Genomic DNA, 24685 nt, shown 5'->3' on the forward strand with positions numbered 1-24685 from the left:
TGAAGCCTGTAAGAAAGATTTAACTGTTCTTTGACAGAAACATAAGGATATTTGTTACTTCCTTTTTTTTTTTTTTCAGAAGAATAATGTAATTATGGATTGTTTGTTTTCTATAACTGAGTGGCTATAGAATTTTCATCTGAAGGTTTTAAATTCTTATTGAAGGAAAAATTTGCATGAAGTAAATGAAACCTTTTTTTATGATGCATCAGGAGAGCAAAGACAGATGTCTTAAATTTTCACTGTGACTCAGGAAAGGAGTCTGCTTCTGACTTGAATTGGGCATAAACGGAAGCCTGATAATGTGGCAAAAGAAACTATAACCTGTACAAATTCATCATCTGTACTATCTTACAATGTGGATACTCTCTATCATTTTTTGGATTTTTAAGAGGGAAAAAGCCTATCCAATCAGTGGCAGTCTATCTTCATGCTATATCAGCAATGCAAAATCAAAAGTACTATTGGAGCATTTTTATTCTATTTTATTTCAACACGCTGAAGGAAGTCCTTGAATAAGCACATACAGTCTTACCCTTATAGCATTCGCTTTTGAGAAACAAGAAGAGTGGAGGAGAGTTTCTTGATATTGTTCATTTTACTTCCTTTCCCTTGAAACTTTACCTTACAGATTGAGTATAAGACTAGCTAGGCCAGGTAGTTTCATCATATAAGTCAGAGCAGCTCCTTTACACGGTGAAATTTCTGCCAGCTCAGGATACGACTTAGTGAAATTTGCAATAAAGTTTGACATGTGTTGTTTATTTTTTTCTTCATGTTTACCTTTGCTTTCTTGGATTATAAATATATATATTTTAGTGAATTATTATCCATAACAAACCCTTAACAAATCTGTAGCCAGAATAAAGGAATATCTGCACGGAGAGACTTAAACATGGGGAAATGACATCAGCTTTATTACTTTGATTTGTTTTGTGCTGGATGCTGTATGGAAAGGTTGTGAACTGTATTTTGGATCCATCCAATTGCTGCATAATCATCCTTTCTTATGTTTGACTCTGATGATACTGTTAAAGATTGAAATGCTCACTGGGATGCCATTTAAACAGTTTCATGTCAGATGCTCTCTCTGTTACTTGTCATTTTTTATTTGTACAATTATATGGATCATCAAAAATCCGAGGGTAACTTTATAGCTAAATTTATGGCCCTGTATTTTCTTGACAGAAGAGGACCAGCTTTGTGTGGAATAGTTGGCTGATTTTAACAAATGAACGTCTTAAATATTTCACACGATTCTTTTTGCCTTTTGAGAAGAAAAATGCTTCATGCTAAAGTCAGAGATGTCTTGGATTGTAGATACTCGGGATATATTTCTTATGTCAGTATAGCTTCTTTCTTTATGGGCATAACATTGAGATGACAGGTACAGAGGTAATAAACCTTATTTCAGTGCATTTGGAGTGAACAGTTATGTCTAATGGAATAATCAATCTATCCGTTTATAATTTTGCAGATAATGTAGTTGTATGCATGCTGATTGGTGTTCTGGGAGTGAAGATCACAGCCAATTTCCTTGGCCGTGTTTCAACTCTCACAGCCTTGTGTACATCCAGTTTCTGCAGACAGTCAACCCTGGTGTGCTCTCGTTGGTTCCCCTTTTGCTTCTTCACACCAGGATGCGGGGGCTGACCTTATCTGTGAGGCAGAGAAGGCGTTTGGCACCTCAGTCTTTTTGGTGCCAGTTGTAACTTGTCAGCCCCATTCAGCAGCAGCCCCGCGTCTTCTGATGTGTACGAGACATCTGCATGCCAGCAGCAGAGATGTGTGGGACACCTCGTGTAGACCCCGTATGAGCTGTCCCCCTTCTAAAAGAGTCCCTGTAGCATCCCGTTGGTGATGCAGAGCCTGTAAAGGTTTGCAGCCAAGCAGAAGAGCTAAAGGTTTGGTGCCATGAGCGTCACAGACTGGTGTAAATCAAAGCTGTCTGGTGCCATATGGAGGCTGAGGTAGAACTGGAACTGGTCCGAAGAACCAAACAAATGCAATTCCCAGGTGCTTCCCAAACTTTGACTGTATCATCTGTCTTGCAAACCATAACTTGTTTATTAACTGCAGTGGTTTATGTCCTCTAAATGATAGAAATAGATATAAAATAGTTTATTTAAATAGTACCGATAGCTAGGCAAGCTTTCATACTTAATCTGTCAACCTAATGCACTGCGTTACGTTGTATGTATGCAACTATACAACTACTAATTATTATTGTCCAGCCTTGCTTTCAAAGAGAAGTTCAAAACTGAATGGTTGGCTGCTGTTAAACTAATCTGCCAGAAATCCAATTATCTAACCTTATTAGTCACATCAATAAGGGTTTAAATTGGCTCCACTTCTCCAGCAGATGTGCAAACCTCACCATGTGTGGGGGAGGAAATGAATTTTTTTTTTTTTTTTTTGCAGAACTTCTAGGCTGTGATGCCTTGTGTTACAAACAGACAGCTTTCCCCACGGCTGTTTTAATTTCACTGTGAGTTGGTTTGCCTGGTAAAACCAGTAACAGACAGAATGGGGATTTTGTTCTTCCAGTATATATAGCCCTGGGAAGAAGCAGAAGATGAATTCCCATATATTAAAGGCCGGCTGAATTAAAAGCTGGAGTTGCCCATTTTTGTCCTCTTCCTTTTAACGTGCTTTGAAGCCTTCTATGGGCTTCAAAGTAGCCTGTACCTCAAAGCAGGAATCTTATGCTAACGTCTGTGTGGGACTGAAGCTTCCCTATAGAAGAAAATGCCTTCTTCTCCGCTCGCTTTTTCCCCTTTGCCTGTTTTACTGGCAAGCCCTCCAGATCAAAGGGAATATGTCAGAGCCACAGAAGCGATGAAAGAGAATTGGTTTGATTGTTCAAGGCCTGGTCAGGTGAGAGTGATGGATCCCATGGTGACAGCAGGAGAGAAAGTTCATCGTGAAACAGTCATTCAGCTGAAATGTGGAATTTGGAGCACTAAAAGCTCCGACCTGCTGCTTCTGCCCTGGTCCTTCCATCTGTCACTTCTGCTAGCTCCATTTCATAGGAACGTGCCAGTTTGTTTGCCTACCCAAAACTTTAACTTACCTTTTCTGGCTCTGTCACTCTTGATTTAATTGTTTTCTGCTTGTTTTGAGTTGTACCAGTACACAGGGAGGTGGGAGTGCAGGAACTGGTACAAAACAGTCCATGGAGAACGTGGGAGGAGGCAGAGGCAGACACCTGTCTTTGGCAGTAGGGATATGTTCAACGGGTTTTCCCTATCTCGTAGCACTGCATCGTAATGTGATTTCATTTAATTGTTCTGGTACAAATTAATAGTATAAGTAGCTTATTTTAAGAACCCAAAATAACTATTAACGAATAAGGTAAGGGGTTAAGCAAGAAGCATTACCCTACTATTTCTTCCCCAATGTTATGACATCTCATCAAGTAATAAGGAAGCAGCCTTATTACTTCAACAGCCCTTATCCTTCAAAGTAAAATGAGCTGTACCTCCTGCTCCGCAGTAGTGAGCATGCAGGAATTAGAAGTCCCATATGTTTAGTTTTCAGGCTAAACAGCATTATTAAGGGGGATTGTCAAAGTTGTCCGGTGGTGTTAGCATCAGTGGTAGAAGCATGCAAGCTCCAGTATGTGTTCTACATTGGAAGAAGGAGTTGTGTAAAAGTCACGGTCTGAGGAAAGAGCCCCAGAATAACACATCTGTCCCATTCTGTACACATTGGAACAACGCTTAGCATAATGGAGCCGTAGCCAAAAAGATAGAAAAATGATAGAGAAATGCATAATGAATGAATGCGTAGTGCAAAGTCATATAGAAACGCATAATCAATGAATGCATAATGTGTATGATTGCTAAAATAAAACTATGGGTGCGGCTAAAGTACCTCTAGCTAATGTTCTGTCCTGGAGAGAATTAAATGAGGAGAGATGGAAAGAAATGGGGGGAACCCTTGTAATTCACTTCCAGCATTTAACAGTAAATCCTAGTATCACTGAGGCAGCCATACCAGCATTTTTATTTGCTCTGTAATTTCTTGTTGTTTATCAATGACTTTCAAATTGGTATAATTCTCCTTAATCAGAAGTAGCTAGTTTACCTGGATATCTGTCAACTTTTACAACCTATAATTTCCTGGTAGGTCTTTTTACCAATTGTAAGCCCTTTGTTGACACTTTCCACACTATGGACTCGAGGACAGAACACAAATTAGTGACTTGTGTTATGTTCCGTGATGCTGCACATTGTCCTATGTAATCCCACCGAACATGCAAATTCAAATAAATCGTCACCCCAAAGGATTAACTTCAATGGGTAATATTTTTAGCTGAGGTTAAAATGTTTTTGTTTTTAAATTTCCTTTCTGGTCTTTTAGAGAATACTGGTATTCCTTCCTCACTTAAGAGCAAGGAAAAAAGCTATTGTTACAGTATGCCCAGAAACATCTGAAATGGCTTCATATTAAAAGGCCACTGGACCTGCTTGCCAGCCAGAGTGCTGTGGAAAAATAGGAGACAGAACAGATGAAACTGTTGGGAATTACCAAAGACTTTTGTAGTGGCCTTTGAATGAAGTTTTACAGTATCTGTGTGCTATTTCTGCTTCAGAGCTAATTTCTAGTGGTGTTTTCTGTCACTTGAATCTTACATGGCAAATTCATTATTATCCTGTAACTAAACAAATTTATAGCAGTTTGGAGGGTTGAAAGTCCTCCTCATCTACAGCTAGATTAAATTGTCACTCAGTGCTACAAATGTAGCCTGACCACGCTTTAGGTAAGCCTAAAACCAAAAGTGATTAGTTGAGCTGACACGTGAGGACTCTAGATAGCTTACATTGATTTGTACCCACCACTTCCTCCAGATGAGAGATTGTAACAGACAGATGAAGCAGTGGATATACTCCGTGCTAAAGTTCAAGCACACATCCTAAAGAGAAGCTGAGATCTTGATCAGCTGCAAGCAAAAGCTGATGATCATTTCCTGTAATCTTCGTAACATCACCCCTTGAGCTTTCACTGTCAACAGAAAGATATGAACCTAGCTCATAGTTAGTGCCAGATATATCCCCTAAGCCTCCAGAAGGAGCCTCAGCAAGTGTAACTGGCTGTAATGTGAACATGGAAAATCTGGTGCTTCTTCACTTGAGAGTAAATTCCATTATTATAATTGCAAGCATACTTTGTGTTAATTTATAAGTTTAAAAATAGAGAAGGAAAGTTTGAGAATTCTTCCACAGATGCCAGCTGCAGTGTCCCAGAGCCATGAGCTTGGGCAACTCCACAACCCTTTTCTTGCCCTCTCCTGGAAGACAATATGGACCACACCTCGTGTCAATGAAACGTTCTTCAGTAGAGAGAAGAAGGCATTTTAACTGTGTTAAATCATTTTTAGTCATCAGGGTTGTGTGATACCACCTCCTTGATACATATGAAGAGTAATCACAGAGCAAACAGTCCTTTCCCTTAAAACCTCAGAAATGCCACAGCTCCTAGCTCTATTCAACCCAAGGGAGCCATTATGGAAATAGCCCAACAAAGTCTAGATTTACAGAAATTTAAGTAAAATTGTATTCGGGAAAATACTCAAGGTCCTGTACGGCAAATGTAATTGCTCTTCTTCATATGAGTAATTTCTTGCTAAAAAATACATCACCTACAGGCTTCTTGCTGGCAGCAAGTGTCATTTTTCACGTTGGTCTAGAAAGTCAATTTCTTTCTGGTCTCATTAGAGAACGTGAATTCTGTGACTTCTCTGTTTCATCGTCGTATTGCCTCAGTGTTTTACTTGACATGTCCTTTTACTACGGGAACATGTTTCAGCTTGGGTTTGCCTCTTCGAGGGGGTGGATTGCATTATTCTTCCTTTTCTCATTTTCCTGTCATTTTTTTGAATAATGGATTCGTGGTATTAAAAACCTTATTTCACTTCACTTTTCATTCATTTCTTCACAAAGAAATTAGTGCAGCACTGGAAGAAGTTACCCAGAGAGGCTGCGTAGCCATCCATCCGGGGAGATTTTCAGAGCTTGGCTAAGAAGGTCACAGTTGGATTTATCTAGTGTTGGCAATACTCTTGCATCACCTGGAAGTTTGGACTAAATGACCTTCAAGGTCTCTTTCCAGACAGTGTTTCTGTGATTTTTTGGATCGTTTGGAGTACAGAAAAGCATCTTTGAAATGGTTTAATTTGCTGTTTGGGGTTTTCATCTTCAGAACAGTCAAACATCATAATACTAATTGTTTTAAGATAAAATATCTGTTGTTTGGGTACTTAGTTGATTTTATCACTATATGCACAATGCAGTCTCTGGTTAGGGTTCCCTGACAGCTCACAGCTGCATTGTGCATGTTGATAGACCGAATGCTGAACCCACACAGAGCAGTAGGTGAGCAGGACTTTTCTGCACTTACTCATCGTGATAGCTCATCGACACTCAGAACAGAGAGGTTTTTTTTCTCCGTTCTTAAGACAATTTTGGCAGGCTGCCATGCGGTATGTAAAAATAAATTTCCCAACTCAGATGCAGAGGACAAAAAAAAAAAACCTGGGGTGGCCTGTGAAGGTAGGAGAAGATGTGAACATTACTGCAGCAAATGCTGAGAGGATTGTGGAGTCTTGGAATGGTGGATAAAAAGTGTCCTGGATCTGCCTGTGGGCTTTTGCATTATAGTAACAGCAGCTGAACTACTGCAGAGCCTCTTAAGGTACTCAGAGATGGAGTTGTCCTAATAAAGAGTCATGTTTTGGAGTCTTTTTTTGCCACAATTTAAACAAACAAATCCTTTATACCAGTGTATATAGTTCTGCCTAATAATGATTTCTCTTAGCAAAGCAGGAACATCTCCAGCTCATAGCCACGTTTCATAGGCGGGTTGACCTTGGCCGGAGTGTGTACATTCCCAGCTGCTGCGGGCTTCAGCAGGACAGGACCAGCCGGGAAAGCAGGCAGACACGACCAGCTGTGGGGGTGGCTCTGATGCTTCTCATCACACCTATTGCCGGAGGGTTTTTCTTGTTCTGCTCACGTTTACCTTGCCACGTGCGTGAAGCAGTGGCTTTGGACAAAGAGACTGTGGCAGAACTAAGGGCAAATGTCTTTGGTATTTGACAGAGACATTGTGATAACCTCTGCTGGCAGAGGGAGGACTGCGTGGGCAGAGCTCAAAATGCAGCATGTCTTGGCAGAAAGACCAGTGGTGGACGTAGCTACGCCTCCTTAGAGTGATATAAATTAAGGTGGTAAAAAATACTCCCTTATCGTCAGAGTTTCATCATGACACAAGTCTGTTGGCAGGGGAGATGTGATCTCACACTCCTTGCTGAAATAAATATGCCAGCAGAACTTTACAGCATGGACTTAAAAAAAAAAAAAAAAAAGCAGCTTCTCTTTATAGCTAAACCAGTCTGAGCCGTGCTGCTGGATGGAGATAACAGCTTGTCTTCCCCAGCTCCCCCGTGGGGCTGACCCCGTGGAAGATCCCTGTCCCCTGCTGTCCCTGCCTGCCCCTGGGGTGGTGCGGTGGCCCTGGCACTTGGCACCCTGCCTGGCATGTCACGGGTGAGGCCAGGGCTCCCTCTGCACTGGCACCTGGGATGTTTCGGGGTGCTGCTCCCTTGGCCCAGGTGCCTGGTGCGAGGCCTTTGCAGAGGCTGCTGAGCTGGCAGGATCTTCTTGATTTTATCTTTCAGCACAGATTTGAGCTAAATCCCTAGCATGTGGCCTCTGTTGTACAAGTCCTTGAAGCTGTGCTTCTCGCCTCCTTGCTGTGTCCCTGGTAAAAGAAAAGTCTGAGTTTGCCTACAGGCTTCAGCAAAAACCCACATCCTCCAGCCACAGAGAGCCCCGGGCTGCTCGGGCAGCGTGAGGTAGCTTTAGCAGAGGAGCTGCTGTCACTGTAAAGTAAATACTCTGGGCTGTGGAAATAGTTTATAAAGAATAAGAAATGCTGTTATGTTACGGGTACAAGTTGGAGGTGGGGAGCTATGGCATGGGGAAGGGAAGCTCGTGGCTTGGGCAGAGGTGCAGGAGCAGGCCCTGGGCTTTGCTGCTGGGGCCGGAGTGGTGGAAATGCACCCTCGGGCTGAAGGCATATCATGCTGGCAGGCCATTCTTCTTTCATTTGTACGTTATATGCTGTTAATATTAACTGAGGATGCAAAGAACATCTCTTGACATTTACAAAATGTTAGCACGCTTTGTTCTTCTGCGGGTGGCCCTTTGCTTCTCTGAGTTGTTAGGTGCTGTTGTGACAGTGACAGGGAGAAAACTCGGAAAAAAAACAGTTCTGTCAGTAGTGGGATCCTGTTCCCCTGCACCAGGACCTCCCTTCTCACCCTGGTTCTTGTGCCGGGGTCTCTTGACAGTAATGGATCCCTGATGGTGTGGATGTCTGTGCTTATTTAATGCAGACTTGGGAGTTAGATGACTAGATCAACCCCTTATCTAGCAGTGGACACAAAATGGTTCTTCCTTTGCTAATCGAGTTTGTTCCTAACCTGGGCCTTAGTCAAAGCAGCAGCAGCAGTAAAAGCCTCTGTAGGCATTAAAAATACAGTGAGTTACCCAGTTTGCGTTTAAAATGTGTTCTAATGCCCACTTAAGTTTGCATTACTTCCCAAATAAAAATATTTACTCTTAAGCTGCTTGAAACAACTCCCTCCTGCTCTGTCCTATTAACAGGCTGGCTGGGTTGTGCCACAACCCAATACCTGAGTCGATACCTGTACTAAGCAGGGATGGTAGCGATGCTAGGGAGCTCATCTGGCTGAGCCATCCAGCTGGCTGAGCAGCCATAGGTGTTACCTCGCGTCTCCAACAGAGCATTCAACATGTTTGCATTTTGCTTCTGTCGCTGTTGTCGCTATCGTCATTATTGCAGGGGACATTCTGTGTCTGTCTTTTTATTTCCCTTGCCCTAATTCTCGTCATTAATCTCCTTATTCAGTTTTGCCTAATGCAAATATTTAAGCTTCATTTAACAACATGACCAATGATTTCTTCAACAAAAAACCCTTGTAGGGCAGCAGATCAGAGTGGATAGCTTAATACCAGAGATTGCAAACTCTTAAAAGTCAATCAAGCTTTAAAATAGTAGCTAAACATCTCACCAAGATACCCAACGAATCTGTGAACCATTGAGACTACAGTAATAAAGTGAAATATTTGCCATCTGATTATTTACGCTTGCTTTGTTTAATTGTAGTTTGAAAATGAGATCATCACGAAACTGGATCATGAAGTGGAAGGAGGCAGAGGAGATGAACAGTACAAAGTGTTATTTGACAAAATGTAAGTGTTGATCAGTGGTGAGATTTATGTCACGGGGAAGTCAGGAGAGAGAGCGATTAGACTACAATGAACTTTGTAGCCCAGAAATAATTAAAATCTGTCAATGATGCGCAATATTTAAAATTGCACCTGAGTCAAGGGTTTTTGTGTGTGTGATTAACAAGGCGTATGTAATTGGCTTTTCAGTCTCTTAGAGCACTGCAGAAAACACAAATACCTTGCTAAGAGTGGAGAAACTTTTGTGAAACTTGTTGTCCGCTTAATGGAGAGGTTGTTGGACTACAGGACCATAATGCACGACGAGAACAAAGAGAACCGCATGAGCTGTACTGTCAATGTGCTGGTAAGCAAGGAGTCACCCGCCTGAACTGATCACTGCATTTTTAATTTTACACTTTTAACAAAATATTTTATTTAAATAAGAATATGTGCTAAGATTTTCATTCCATCTTAAAATATTTTTTTTTCTCTTAATGAAAGTGAATTTATGGAAACATGGGTTGTTATTTCCTTAATTGATTTTAAGAAAGAATTTAAGAAGGAATGTTTCAGGACCTGGCCTGTGGGGGCTATTGGTTGATATTTAATGAACAACATTGTACAGAAAAAGACTTCACTCACAATATTGGAGTAATATTCAGTTTGCTACTGACTTTGCAAATCCATTTGTATTCTACTTCTGAATTAAGAATTTTTCAACAAAGTTGTGAGTTATTGTTTCATTGAAAGCAGAAGAAACTTGTTTTGTTTTGCTTTTCTCACTGATAGGAAATTTCCTTCTCTTTGTCCCAGAAATTCTAGAATATACAAATAATTCTAGAATATACAAACCTTTGTCCATGTAGGCCATAGCTGGAAGCAGCAGAAACATCATGCTTTTTGCTGGAAGCATTAGAGTATGAGATTTTGCTAGCACAAAATCAGTGCATATGGAAAAATGGTCTTAAAATAACGTTTAGAGACCTCTGACATAGTGCTAGTTAGATTTGTTGATTTTTTTTTTCATTAGGACTCAGCATTAAACTGTCAGCAGTTAAGCATTCATAGCTTTCATCCCCATAACATTATCAAAAATTACTTCATTTCAGTGTGTGGGGTACAGACAGTGCTTATCGCCTGACGTGATATGGCTGATAGATTTCATTCAGGCTGGTTTGGGAAGATCTGAGTAAATAGTTTGTATCTTTAACACTTGCAAGAACTGCAAATGTCCTCTGCTTGCTCACTGCAGCCTTTATGCCTTGCTATCATGTAAGCTATAAATGAAATGATGCCCGTCAAAATGGGAGAGAATATAGAGACATCAAATCAGAAATTGGGTTTTTATTTTTAGTTTGTTTTTCCTCTCTGTGCACATCAGAAAGCATCAGAATGTTTAGCAAATGGGAAAAGAGGAGGAACGCGGAGAGTTGTCACCGGCTGTTGATCTAGCAGGTGCCCTTGGTTGCCTGCAGAAAAGTCACAGCGTCCTCCTGAGCAGAGCAGGAGTAAGAAAAATCTGCCAGTTCACACCAGGCAAGATAGGAAATAAAAAAATCACGTGCACCACACGCTCCAAAACATGACAACAAGGTATATAAAACTAGGCGAATTTCCTAAGGAAGGTGAAGTTATTTCTCCTTCCCTTCATTATAAAAGTCTTGAGACCCTTCCTGGTAACTCTTGCCATGCCAGCCACAGGGGAACCGGTAGCCCCTTTGGGGGATTGTTTTCCCTAAGTGTCTCTAACAGCGTCTCCTGAGGGTGATTTTGTCATCCCATTTTTTCAGGTATTTGTAGGTGATAAAATTTGCGGGTGATGTACTGTTGTCAAGTTAAATCACTGTGAGTTATCCACACACCACCCTGCCACTAAAGTCTATGGGAAATGTATGAAAGCATCAATGGGCAGAACTTTGCTTCGCTTTCAGTAGCCATGATTTAAAACCTCAGGTTGATTTTAAAGTCCCATTTGCCCTCCAGGGCCAGTACAGTCTTTTCATCATTCTCTGTGCACCTGAAGTGAAATTTATGCCTTTACAGAAGTCTGACCCAGAGCCAATGCTGAGCGTAATTCCCACTTGAGGGCTCAAAGAGTTCTTAATTGGGGCTTTAACAATGTACAGGCTTTCACAGGATTAAGTTTGCCTGTGTTGAATGTAGTTTAAGTCAGAGGTTTTGATATACATTTAAGCCAGTGCTGATTATTAAAAAATATTAAATAAAAAAAAAAAAAGCCCTATCTGCTCCCTCAGCTGCTTGTTCCTACCTCTGACAATCCTGCCAAAACAGGAGCACAGCCAATGCAGCAGAGGAGATCAGAGGAGGGATCCTGCCTAAAGCTCCCACCTTTCCCCTCTGGTTATTTTGCCCCCATCAGTTCCCCGCCTGCTCACCGCCCAGCCGCACATGGGTGGGCCAGCATGGGAAGAGCACCCAAAGGTGGGCCTGGAGCAAGGAGTGCTCTCTGGAGAGAGGGAGCCTTGGGGAACGGAGTGGGGTCAATGCCAGCCTCCTGGCAAGCCCCCTCCGCGTTCTGTGGGCTTCTTGCCCCTTCTCAGGCTGCGCTGGAAGAGCAGAGCAGCCAGCAGCAATGTCAGGGTAACGGGACAAAATGGCTTTCCGTTATTGATCGCCCAACTCAGAAGTCTATTCTACATAAAAAAGACACAAGCAAACACAAAGTAAACACAAAAATAGTAAACACAAAGCAGACTAGAATTTCCTGCGGAGTGTTGTTTCGCTTGGTTCAGTTTGTCTTGTGGGTTCAACTCAGAACTAGTGAGCAACTATGTCAGCTGATATGGTATGTCCCCTACATAACTAGTCTTTTGCAGCTCACTGATGTATATTCTGTCACGGATGTATATTCTATCATGTATTTTAAGTTCTCTTTGAAGGGGAAGGTTTTGTAACAGCCTTATGCATCTATTGGTACTGGGTTTATGCATCTTCTGCTGGCTACTCAGGTTTAATTCAGCCCTGAAGTGCATTGTAATTCAGTGAAGGATAAATTTCCTTGTATTTTGTTTCCTTTTTTTTTTTTTTAACTTTTGAAGGCAAACTTTAAATAAGATTCAGAAAAGCCTTTAATATCTTGCCCAATTTATCATAACCTGTATTTACAATATTTGCAGTGTTAACTAGTTTATCTCAAGACCAGAGGCGTTCAGACATTTCTGAAGGGAGCGATGAGAATGCGTGGCATATGAAACCAGATAAATAACACTAATCTGCCTTTTTATTTCCAAGGAAACTATTAGAATTCAAGGGCAGGTGATGTATTGCTCAGCTAAGGTTTGGAATTTAAAATCCATAGAACAACTGTTTCTTAAAAATTAGGTTTTTGTATATTACAAAATTTCAACTGAAGATGGTTAATGATGTGAGACGTGCAAATGCCAGAAGCCAGTTTCTACCGGTACTGCTCTTGCAAATTCTTAACCTTTCCAATAAGACATAAGTCCTAATATGCTACATCATGAAACATCGCAGCGTTAGATTTTGTAAGTTAAATAACTTGTGTGCTATCACTAGAGGCAAATTTCATTTTGCGGCTTTGAGGTTGATGCTATCCGATTATGAATTTTTAATTCCTAACATGTTCCGTATGTGTTTCTGACTGTGAAATCAAAGACTTTGTAAGGAAATTATTTTGTTTTTCAGAATTTCTACAAGGAGATTGAGAGAGAAGAAATGTACATAAGGTTTGTAAACATGACCACTGACAAATTCTGCTTGATTGACTGTAGCGTAATTGGAGAAAATTAAGCTCTTATTTAGCAGTCAGCTGGGGGCTGAAAGGAAGAAGTAATGAAAAAGCACACCTTTACTGAACTTTAAGCTCAAAAGCTCATCTTCACTGAGAACAGTGAGCATTAGAAATTACCCTCCCGAGATTTTTTTTGTACGCCTCCTCCAGCCCCTCCAGTTTTATTACAGTGAACAGGGAAATACAAATGGGTGTTGTCACACGAGGAAAATAAGTATGGCAAAAGAAAACTGACCAAAGAAATAATTTTACTTCCTGGTGAGGTAGGAAATATGTGACCTGGGGTAAAATGGGCTATTACATAAAAGATGACTAATACTTATTTTAAATTTAACGCTTTTGGGAACCCTTCAAAATCTATTTTCACACAAAGTGAAAATGGTAATATGTTGTTGTGCTTTTCGTAAACCTCAGGGTTCCTAGACCTCTATTTCTACTTTGGCTTAAAATTGGCTAGACTGTTGTGCTAAAATGATGAAGTTTCTCTTTCACTGCTACTTCAGCTATCTAAATGTTATTCGTGAATTTGTTTCTCAGGAGTTTGTTTTCTTTTTTGGAAGAATTTTCTCTAGTAAACTCACTTCCTGATGCTTAAATGGTTTTAATTATCACTTTAATGATTTGAAAAAATAAATAAAATCTAGCAAAAGGCAGGATTAGTAACTGTGGATGTGCACATAAAGTTGTGAGTCATGGGACTGCCCTGTTCAGCGTCTGTATAAAGACTAGCTGTCTCTCACTGCCTATCTCCCACTGAAGTTCTCTCCTATTTCTGTTAATAAACTCTTGTAAGAGACTTACTTAATTATTTTTAAATAGCCATGAAACGCAAGCCAACAAACAAATGAAGATAATCCCCTTTCAGAGGTGTGCTGATATTTAAGTCAAGGAAGGCCCATCTCTAGAGCTGAACACTTAGAGCAAGATCTCATGCACAAAATCGATATTGGATTCATCGCTCTTCTCAAGTCATTGGGAGAAAAACACAGTGGAAATGCAAGTGGTCATGGAAGTTTCCTGACGACAGAAATACAAACGTTAAGAAGTAGCCCCAGATATGTTTAGCTGTTTGAAGATAGAGTTGAACTGTGTAGTCTCCACAGCCAATTATTTTACATTGGTTTGTAACATTTAATAACCACCCTGTTTTAAGAACCCATGCTTTTCTTACTTGCAGGTATCTGTACAAGCTGTGTGACCTGCACAAAGAGTGTGACAACTATACAGAAGCTGCCTACACATTGCTTCTTCATGCAAAGCTTCTTAAGGTAAACACCGAAATACATTGCAAGTTTTGAAGATGATGTTAGCAGTACCACTAGTAGTCTTGTTTTTGCCAGTCTTGGAACCTGTGCTTAAAACTGGTGAACATCTGTGCACTGCTTCTTATTTCAGTTTCATCTTTTGTGTGTGTAATTAATGCATTGCTATGCAGGAAACCAACCTGCTGCCATTGGTGCATATCAGAGCGTGATTTACCGACCTTGATCTGAAATGCGTGGAAGTACAGTCAAGTAAAGACCACAAGTCATAACCTGCAAAGATGCAATATAAATTTATTTTAAATATCACAATTGTGTAGCATATGGAGGCATCTATTTCATATGCCAGTGGTGAGCGTTCTGTAAGCCTTAGGAGTTATTGCTGAAGCCTTGCTAATGGGAACCCTTTTGTAAAGGAAATGCATCTCATTCTATGCAGCGAGTTGCTCTTAGCAATCTTTGATTTAATCTGAGAAATCCCAAGAGAATCTATAGTGTAAAATGTATATTTTGAAAAGTTGAAAAGTGGAGGGTGTTAAGTGCAGACAATTATTTGTACATCAAAACTGAGAAAACTGCATCCAAACTATATTAAGATTAAGTATGGTGCAGAGCATACTTTTACAAGTTAAATGAAGACACTGAAATATATTTACTGCATTTTAAAACAAATACAGGGTTATTGCTCAAAGAAAACATCAGTAAAATTCATCTGGAGTGTAAAACCACTGTAGCAATAGCTTTATGCATTATTCAAAGTGAGGGCAATTGTTGGACACGGCCTGCTGGATGCAGTTACTTCTTTGGTAATGAAATTTTCTGTGCTGAGACACGTCTCAGAGAGCTAAAGATCTGAGGAGAAGGCTTTGACACCTTCAGTCACGCAGACTGGTGCAGTCACTTGCCTGTGGGTAGAAGTTGGAGCGAGTAACTGGCTGAGTCCGTGGCTATAAAGATCTCTCTTGTTCCTGCTAGGGACGTAAAACATGACTGCCAAATTGTGTAATACTTGCTTATCAGTCAGTACATGAATGAGCCTTTTAGACAAGATAAAGCATTGCCTTCCCCAGGTGCTGCACTTTCCAGAAAAATGATGGAATGAACAATGCCATAAAATGTCACTCTAACTTCTCCCCTTTATGTCTTGAAATCGTTAGTCAATATGCGTCGTATGACCTTCAATTAGAGATTAGCCAATTTCACTTCTTTCTTACAGAGTGTCTTCAGGGACTGGATGAGTATCTTAATATACTCCTTTAATTTACTGGAAATAAATATCCAGTTTTCTTTTATCATACTACAAATCGATAGAAGATGGCAAATGTAAGGGTAGTATTTACTGTAGGTTTCTATCACTAAGCAGATGTTTGTTTATAAATAGACTTACATTATGGTTTGGAAATTCTTTATTGTGGAAGTGTATTGATATATCTAATGTAATATCCTGTTCCTTCCAGGAGTTAGCAGTGGATGGAGGAGTTCAGTGTTGCTTAAAAAGCAGCAGTATTGCGGTGTGTGTAATTTTAGGCAATTGAGGTTTTATTTCAAGCCTTGAGGACAGGATTTTCCATGACACTCATCATTGGCATATGTTGCATCACGTTGATTTTAATGGGATCACATTTAGGTCAAGACTGAGAGCTTTCTAGAACTTCATCTTTAAATTTGCAAGAACGCTGTTTATGGAGAGAGAGCCACCATAATTTTCTCCAGATTACTGTGAGCTGGTGAAACAAACTTGGGAAAAGAGAGGTTTTATTTTAAAATAGTTTTATTTAAGATACTAAAAACTAACAGAAGTATACTGACAAAAATGCCATTGCGTTGGAGACTCCATGAAATTTGTCTCCTTCATTGACATGGCTTTGCAGTACAAAGCTGTGCTGTCAATGCAGTGAAGAGTTGCGTGGTTTTAGGAAGGATTAAAAAAAAAAAAAGGAAAGGCTTTAAGAGAGCCATAATAAGAGAAATGAAGAAAGGTTCTGTCGATGAGAAATGTGAAGTGCTCTCTGGCTGGCCTGTCAAAAAGAGCTCAGCTTGATTTGCATCAAATGACTGTCTTAAGGGGAAGAAAATGATATTAAAGAGCCTCCTGTGGCCGTTTAAGGAAAAGATTATAGGAACTAAGAGTTCAAAGCTGCAGTCAGACGTATCTACATCAGGTAGTCTATAACCACTGAAACACATTACCAGGGATTGGGGTGTAATCCTCCGTTCCTCTCATCTCCAGACAATGACATAATATGCTTTTGTAAGATATCCTGTAACAAAACATGAACTGTGCTTAAGTTAAACACAAACATTTTGGCTAAATCTGAAGTAATTGGATGAAATTTAATAGTATATAGGAGGTAAAGCTAGATGATGTAACAGCAATTCTATGCATAAATCTGTGAGTTGATGATCTTTGTACGGATCTCTTCTTTCCCAAAAGTTACACCATTTGATTTTTGTAGGCAGCCCTCTTTCTATAGTAACTTTGATTTTCAGAGATGAAAGCGAACAGTTCTGTATTTATTTTAAACTTGGTTTCTTAAGGCAAAAGCTATATTGAAGCACCTGTCCCTGTCTCTTTTTCAACCTATGAGACATTTTATTTGATTTAATGGAGGTTTTTGATTTGGTTTGATAGAGTTTTGAGAGTCTCTGAGGCATTAATTTCCTGCTAGCCTCATGAAAATAGATAGCTGTGGAAAGGTAGGATATAGTATTAGTTTCCTGTCGAGGGAAAAGGCTCCAGTATTGTCTCATCTGCAGATAGGTCCGAGGGAATATTAGTGGGAGGAGGGAAGGGAGAGGAAGAAGATACGATAAGAATACTGGAGGCCAGAGGTTTGAGTTGCATCTGTCCCTCACTGGGCACCAGAATATGCAGGTGTAAGAGATGGAAAGCTGTAGGGAATTATGTGGTTCCTCTCAGGTCTAGGGAGAAATCCGTGTAATGTCTTTGCCTTGCTCCTCGTCTGTTGGGCAGTTGCTTGAAGAGCAGGAGCAGCTATTTGCAAAGAGGCTGGATAAAGTTAGCTGTACTTTTGCATGCCTCTACACATTTTCAGTGAATTTTAGTTCATTAATATCTGTCAATGCCTCTAGTCCCTTCCATTTGTGCTGATGTATCTTGGCTTCAGGGCTTCTCTCAACATAAGCCTGCCAGTGTTCGTCATGCATCCAGCAGGTTGTACCCATCAGCAGGCCAAAATCATCCTCATCAAACTCACTGAGGAGAGGAAGCCACCTCAAGAAGCTTCCTTCCATCTGATATCTGTAATTAGCTTCCCATTATAGCATTCTAATACATGGTCCAAATGCCGGAGGAATCGTTACACAGCTGCATTGAAATCTTGGTTAGTGCCTTAGCCGTGAACCATTTCTTTAAATCAAAAGTTTCTATTTTATAGAGCCTAATTTTACGGACACCTTTCATAACTTTTGACTTGTTTTCCCTTGTTCCATCTGTCTTTCTCTATGATGTAGTGGTCAGAAGAAGCATGTGCAGCACATCTTACCCAGCGGGATGGATACCAGGCTGCTACTCAAGGACAGTTGAAAGATCAGCTCTATCAAGAAATTATCCATTACTTTGACAAGGGCAAGGTAAAAAGGGAAGAAGAAAGTCCTCCAAATATGTTTCATTGCTTTTCTGTCTAACTTATAAGTTGACTAATAAACATGGTTTGCATCAAGTGACCTTCAGGGAGCTTTAAGCTTGTTCTAAGTTATTGTTTGGAGTGTTTTATGTAAACACTCTGCCAGTACTTGAAGATAGTAATACTAAAAAAAAAAGTAGTAAAAAAAAAATCAATGGTACATTTATAACTGCTGCGTTAAGGGTAAACGTATGTGCATATGGTGCCACAGAGAAGATAAAAAAGGAGTGATGCATGTAATTTGCGGGGCTTACTTTGTCTGGCAATTGCAGTAGCTAATGCAGTCCTTCAGCTCCCCTTGTTTTTTCTCGTGTACACAAAAAGAATCTGTCAGAGGATGGATGTCTGTGTGGTTCGTACCGTAGGAGTGTAGCAGAGAGAATGAGAATACTTCCCTGTCATTGCTCCTGGTTTTCTGAGATGGATTTACATCTGACATTGCGTGGTGGGAAGGGGTGGGTGCAGGTGTCACCTGTACAGAGCTGATGGTTTTCGGCTCAGTAGTCAGAGAGATGTGGGGACATATCAGAGCTGGGGAAGTGCATGCCTAAAATGTTTACATACGGAGGTGAAAATCTCTTCATCGGGATATTTAGGATACATAATCTTGTTTTGTTGTTGTTTTTTTTTTGTAGTAGTAGTAGTTTAACACCAGTAGAAGGTTATTTATTTAAAAGCAATTTTTGTTGCATAAACATACTGCAAACAGAAATGTCATTTTCAGGGAGAATTAGACAATTATCCAACATGTTATGCAAGTAGGCTTTTCGCAGAGTCGGATCAGTGTTTTGATAGAAACTGCTTCAAAGGTCAAATTTTACACCTTATCGTAATGTAATGTTTAGAAGTTTTTAATAAGTGATGCTAAAAAATTGTAATTCTAGGTTGTGATAGAGGCAGGCTCCGTGTGCGGCTGGGCCTTTGTGCTTAAGCTGTGAGTAGCGCCCATTCCCCCAGCATGCTCCTACTTCCCCGAAATTTCTACCGACCCTTCAGCAGCTGCTAAGGAGAACCTGGTTAGAATTAGGGTTGGATTTGATTTAAAACTCCATTCTAATATTACATTCCCCTCTGGAAAGGAAAAGGCAGAAGTCGCCTGTTTTTATTTTGTTATTTTACGTGTTTATGGGTTCGCAGTTACTTTTTTATGGTGCTAGTATACAGTCCGTGGGAATTGTTCTTCCCAACACCAGGCCAATGCATTTGGGCTGCAAATTAAAAGCTGCAGCATCCTTTACATCTATGTTGAAAACAGCCTGCCTTAAAGTTGTAGCCACCCAGTTCTGCCGATGGCTCTAATGAGCTGTTTATATAAACAGCAGGCAAAATACCTGCTGCTTGCTTTTCAGCCTGTTCCACACTACACAGCACGGCATCCACGCTTCAGAGACCTTCGTCAGACTGAATAACCATTCTTAATTTTTTCAGACTTTACAACCAGAAACGAAAGAAACAGCGGTGAAAATTCTGTGTATGCTCCTTTTCCTCGCAGTTAAAGGACTGAATCTTCATTATTTAAAATTTATTGGTGGAGCGTGATACTGAAGGGACCACTGTGATCACTTATTTCTTTGCATAGCTCAGGCCATAGGATTCCTGCTTAATTTATTTTTGTGAGCAGAGGATTCATTTTCAAAACACTCTTCCCATTTACAGACATTTCCCCCCTCATTTTCTGGTCATTTTCTTGGGGATAAGTTTTTGTATCATGCAACAAAAAGGAAAAAAAATCAATATATGCTGGGAGTATGAAACTCGTAACTAAATTTTCAAATGGAAGGTTGGGAAGGTTGTCGGGGTAGAATTAAGGTAATCCGCTCACTTGGGAAGTTCAAACATTAGTTTAAATGAACTTCTTACGTTTACCTATGCAGTTTGCAAGTTTAGTCCATCAGCTACTCTAATGGTATAATTCCATGACCAGTAACACATCTGAAACAGTATTTATGTAAACTAAACAATTTTTTGTTGTTGTTGTTGTTGTTTTTTCTCTTTTTAAAACCGTAATTGTATGCAGTGCCCCTGCCTGGCAGTTTCCTCTGTGTTGATCCTACTACTTTGTTTTCTCTTCCCATGAAGTTAAGAAGAGATGCCCACAGAAGGTCCTTTTACCCTGGACGGCTGTAGAACTACTTCCAGGCTTTTACAGAAGCTCAGTAGTTTGGTTTTAAAGTTGTGAGAACAGGCCTCTCGCTCCAGCCTGCCAGGCTGACTTGAGAAGTAGCTGTGGTTAGAAGCAGATAGTGTAGAGGAAATGGGGGAAAGGGATTTCTCAAAAGGCAATGCTTGGTTTTAAAAATTCTGCAGTGTTTTGTAAAGGCTGATGTGTAGTTCAGCCTCTCAGCAATCAAGATCCCATTCTCTTACCAGGGTAATTTCCCAAGAGGAAAGCACAAGGCGCTTCTCAAGTGCAGAACACCCATGAAACTTGCTCCTTAAGTATTAGCATGCAGGGTGAAGTGAATTCAGAGGAAGGCGTAATCTTCTGTATTCACCAGACACAGAAACATACCACTTCTAGACCAGAAGTGCCTGAGAAATTTATGATTTAATAGGACTGAATTGGGGATTGCACTGAATGTCATTTGTCTGAGGACAAAATACCAGCCTTCGCCACAAGTATCCCTGCTATTAGTGGTTTGAGACCCTTTTCATAGCACTCACTTTGATTTCTGTTTTTTAATAGATTAGCATGCTTGCTTTCTTATTTTTCTTTGACTTTTGGTCTTGAACACAATCTTCTGTAAAGATTCAGTATACCCTTAACTTTCAGTGATTAGCATTGTCAGGCAGTTTCTGTTCTTCAACATCTTGGATTTAATTCCGTATCAGTAATACTTGTCATTACCCTACCAAGCCCCTTCTTTCCAAAAGGAAAAGTTGCTACTTCTAAGTTTTCCTAGGACGAGTATATATTTTTTTCCTCTGTGCTGGTTTATTCTCCTTTACTGCTTCGCACTTTCCAGTCTCATTTTCATCTCTCTTGGCTTTTGCCCTTAAAAGCTTTATCTTCACTCTTATCGTGGCTGTCTAACCTATCCTTTGAACTGCTCTGAAGTGTTTGCTCTTTCTGTGTTTTCCTGAAGTCTTGTAATTTGCAATAAAGCCCTTAATCCAGGGACTTTACTGAAAATTGCTAGGCTAGAGTATATCACAGCGAGAAGGAGAAATAGAGGCAGTAATAAAGGGAAGAGGGAAAAGGGTGAATTTTTTTCTGTGTGGAGTGGTTGGTGTTAGTCAATGCTAATGTACTTCTGATGCCAAGAAACGCTCCGTTGTCATTGACAAAGATAAGATTTCATTTTTAAACAGGCCTATACGGTCTCTGTAGCCATAAAGGAAGCGGCAGCTTTCCTATCCCTGCACGGGAAAATGTACAAACTGCAACGTGTTTTAGGCTTGCCAGTGGATGCCGCAGTCTATAAATCAGTAAATGTTTTCTACCGCTCCTTCATAAATTGAAAGTGTTGATCCTCTAGAGAAAAAAAAATAAATAAATGCACACTGCTCACTCATTTCCACTCCTCCACCCTTCCTGCCCCCTTACCACCTCAAAAAAAAAAAAAAAAAAAAAAAAAAAAAAAAAAAAAAGCTTTTGCTATTTTAGTGGAGCCAGAAAACACAAAGTATTTGAAACGTCCCAGTAAGGGCAATGCTTTGCCTGTAAATATCTTTTTTCCAGTTCGTAGGAAGGCAGTGAATGCCTTTTTCCATCTAATGGGATAGAGGTGAAATTCACCTCTTTGCCAAAAATGAGTGCGAGGCTTGTGTCACTTCAGATGGTAAACCCGTACAGAAACCTGTGAAGGAAAGGAACGTGCTTCAGAGAGCAGATATGTTGCAACCACGTTCCAAATGAATACAGCAAGATGTTCGAAAGAGTTACCAGAATGGGTATATCTTACACCAGTTGAATGCTACACTAGCAATGGAGAAATGCTGTTTTAATGCCCTATTTTAAATGTTAAGCCCTCATGATTCACGCCATCTAACATGTAAACGGTGTTGGGAACGTCCGTCATTCTTGAGAATATTGCATGATAATATACGAGGCTATTTCAGTTTTACTCACAGTTAGCTCAGCAGGAGCTAAGAAGTATACTAAGATCCTTCTTTGCTGCTGTTATAGAACCTCAAAAACTAAATTGGATGCTGGACAGCAAACAATCTGGACTTCAAAAATAAATTAAATTGCTAGTTTTCCCATGAGATCTCTTGATTCCTCAAAGTCTCTCCCATAAAAATTTGCAGCATGTGTCTACACAACTTAATTTAGGCTGTGCACATTTTTCATACACCTTTAGTATAAAAGAAGCATTTTCCTTCCACTGTCGGAAGCCTCTCTCTCTGGTACACTGTCCAGATAAATTGTTTCTTGTGTTAATGAGTTGCACATCATACAAATCCTGTGTAGTAGCTCCCTGTACAGCTCATTCCTCCAGAAGACCTGCCATGTCTTGGGCAAAGCTGGGAAAACTTCCAATGCAGGAAATCTGTGAGGCAGCAGATGGGGAGTTACTGACCTTCAAGAGTATAGATTTCATTTATCAGAATGCTTTGCCACAGCCATGCTGCCCTCACCTGAATAAATTTGCTCTGTACAAAATAGAGAAATTTTTCAGAGGGTGTTTTAAATGCGCAGTTCCTGCTGCTGCTGTGACGTTGAGAAAAATTCTGGATTTAGTTTTATTTTCAGCAACATTGCAGGTATTGTAGTCCAGCTGCACAAACAATGGGGAGAAAAGCCAGTGGTTAATTGACTCATGGACCTCGGGAGTTCAGGGCACTTGACATTTTACAAATTGAGTCTTATAATACAACTCCTTGCCATTCCTTCGGAGGATTGAGCTGGACAATTGGATTTCAGAATAGAGATGCTGGAGCAGAGTGGGGTTTTTAAGAGGCAGGAGCTACAAAAACTAAGTCCTGTTCACTAAGACAAATTCTTTGGCTGGAGAGGTGCCAGTTTAGACACTGGCAAACCTGAAAGAATCTTCTCCCCCAGCTGGGCAGTTTTAGCATGCATCTGCAGCAGAATAGAAAGAGAGTGGGTTTACCTCTTAGCTATACCAGAAAGTATGCCATTAAAATAATGTGACAGAAGAGGTGTAGTGTAACTAGTAAACTAACTTTTAAAGATTTTTTAGAGTAATTCCAGTCGTTTAAGTCAGAAACAAATGTTGTTCATAATGCCCATTTTTTTCCTATTCATCTCTGTTTACACATAAGGAAATGGTTATTAAAGTCGAAGAACGCGAGGATTGTGGGACTACTGCACATATGTTGGAGATAAACTGTATCATAATTAATTTGAGGATTCATTTTTTAGGCTCTCTGGTCTGTACCATTTATGAAACTCATTTCTCTTGTTTGTGTTCAGTAATACAGACTCAGAGGGGTGTGATGGGGCTGGGGAGGTGCTTCCTGGAGAGTGCCATAGAAACACAGCCCCCGCTCTGGAGTGGCTTCAGTCTTGTCTGACAAGGATGGGGAAAAAAATAGACAAAAATAAGATAGGTGCAATTAGTTTTCCATGCAGCATTAGGACCAAACAAGGGCTTTCAGTTGCCAAATGTGCTTTGGAAATGCATTGCAAGGTCTCTGCTTATTCAGGATTCATTAGAAGAACTGAATGAGTTTGTTTACAATGTTCATGTAAATCTAAAATTATTTAGACTTCCATTTATTTCAAATCTCATTCAGCTACAAAGCTGTTTGCCTGAGATGATCTATAAATATTTTCACAATAGGAAATAGAGTAGAAGTGCTTCAGTTTTGGAGAGTGACGGGTTGAATCTGGAGCAAGCAGAGAACCAAGGCAAGGACAACGATGGTAACGCTGTTTTCTTTGAAGTGAAAATGTGCAGAAGTAGTTACGGATGACTGAAGTTAAGAAGACAGCATTCAGAATGAAGAAAGGTTAAGTGGTTTTGAAAGGTTTCACTTGCTGACTTACCTACCAACCAAATACTAGTTTTGTTCCTGTAAATTGGTAGTATGTTGCTGCTCTGAGTCCAAATTAGCCCAGCCTAGTGTGAGAGCATACTCACTCCATTGTCTGTAAATAAGCCTTTACTATTTAGTTCATCGTAATTTTTGTTTAGAGATAAAAATACACTCCATATCATCATTCTGCATTAGATACATAGCGGGGATAAAAACACTGTGAGCCTGCCGTTTGCAAAACTTGTGTTGCAGACTGTAGGAACTGCCTCATGATTTCCTGCAGATGTGGGTCCCTCATTATGGTGATTGTAATGATTGTAATTCCAATGTCATTCCAATGTGGCTTTCGTCTTCAAGGCACTTTACAAATATTAGGTAACTCATGCTTATTCCAGTCCTCTTCCTTAGATAAACAATACTGTCAAAGTTGTTGTAGAAATGAGAAAAATCAGAGAAGGGGTTAAATATTGTGTGAATCACAACGCCAAGTTTATCATTGCTCAGTCCCTGCTTGCCCAGCCATCCCGTCTGAGAGATGTCTGTTTTTTTTTTTTTTTTTTTTTTTTTTACTTTAGGATTCAAAAACTCTTTCCAGACATACCAGCAGCTTCTTGTGAGGATTCTGGCCCATACTTCTCCCTCACTTTGAGAGCCTGCCATGTCCCATACCTGTTGTTCCTGTTACCACCCAGAGCTTCTCTTCGAAGCTCTTCATCTCTGCCGTCAGCAGCTCTTTGGGCTGCTTCTTTCCATCCCTTCCCTCTTACTCTCCTGGGGCAGGTTTTCAGTCCAGCCCGT

The 24685-nt window shown here is 40.2% G+C and overlaps 1 protein-coding gene across 3 annotated transcripts in view; it reads left to right on the forward strand.

The window, feature by feature from the left end:
- DOCK1 (dedicator of cytokinesis 1) overlaps positions 1-24685 on the forward strand; it is a 271261-nt gene that overhangs the window by 200544 nt on the left and 46032 nt on the right. For 2 of the 3 annotated variants that reach the window (XM_035329518.1, XM_035329519.1), the window contains exons 34-38: positions 9196-9281; positions 9468-9624; positions 12927-12967; positions 14210-14300; positions 17769-17888. In XM_035329518.1, the coding sequence (XP_035185409.1) occupies positions 9196-9281; positions 9468-9624; positions 12927-12967; positions 14210-14300; positions 17769-17888 (495 nt within the window). Of the gene's footprint in view, positions 1-212; positions 1238-9195; positions 9282-9467; positions 9625-12926; positions 12968-14209; positions 14301-17768; positions 17889-24685 lie in introns of those variants that run through there. The other variant, XM_035329521.1, reaches the window with a different exon arrangement.

Source organism: Oxyura jamaicensis, chromosome 6 (assembly GCF_011077185.1).
Source record: "Oxyura jamaicensis isolate SHBP4307 breed ruddy duck chromosome 6, BPBGC_Ojam_1.0, whole genome shotgun sequence".
In the NCBI taxonomy this organism is placed as follows: Eukaryota; Metazoa; Chordata; class Aves; order Anseriformes; family Anatidae; genus Oxyura; species Oxyura jamaicensis.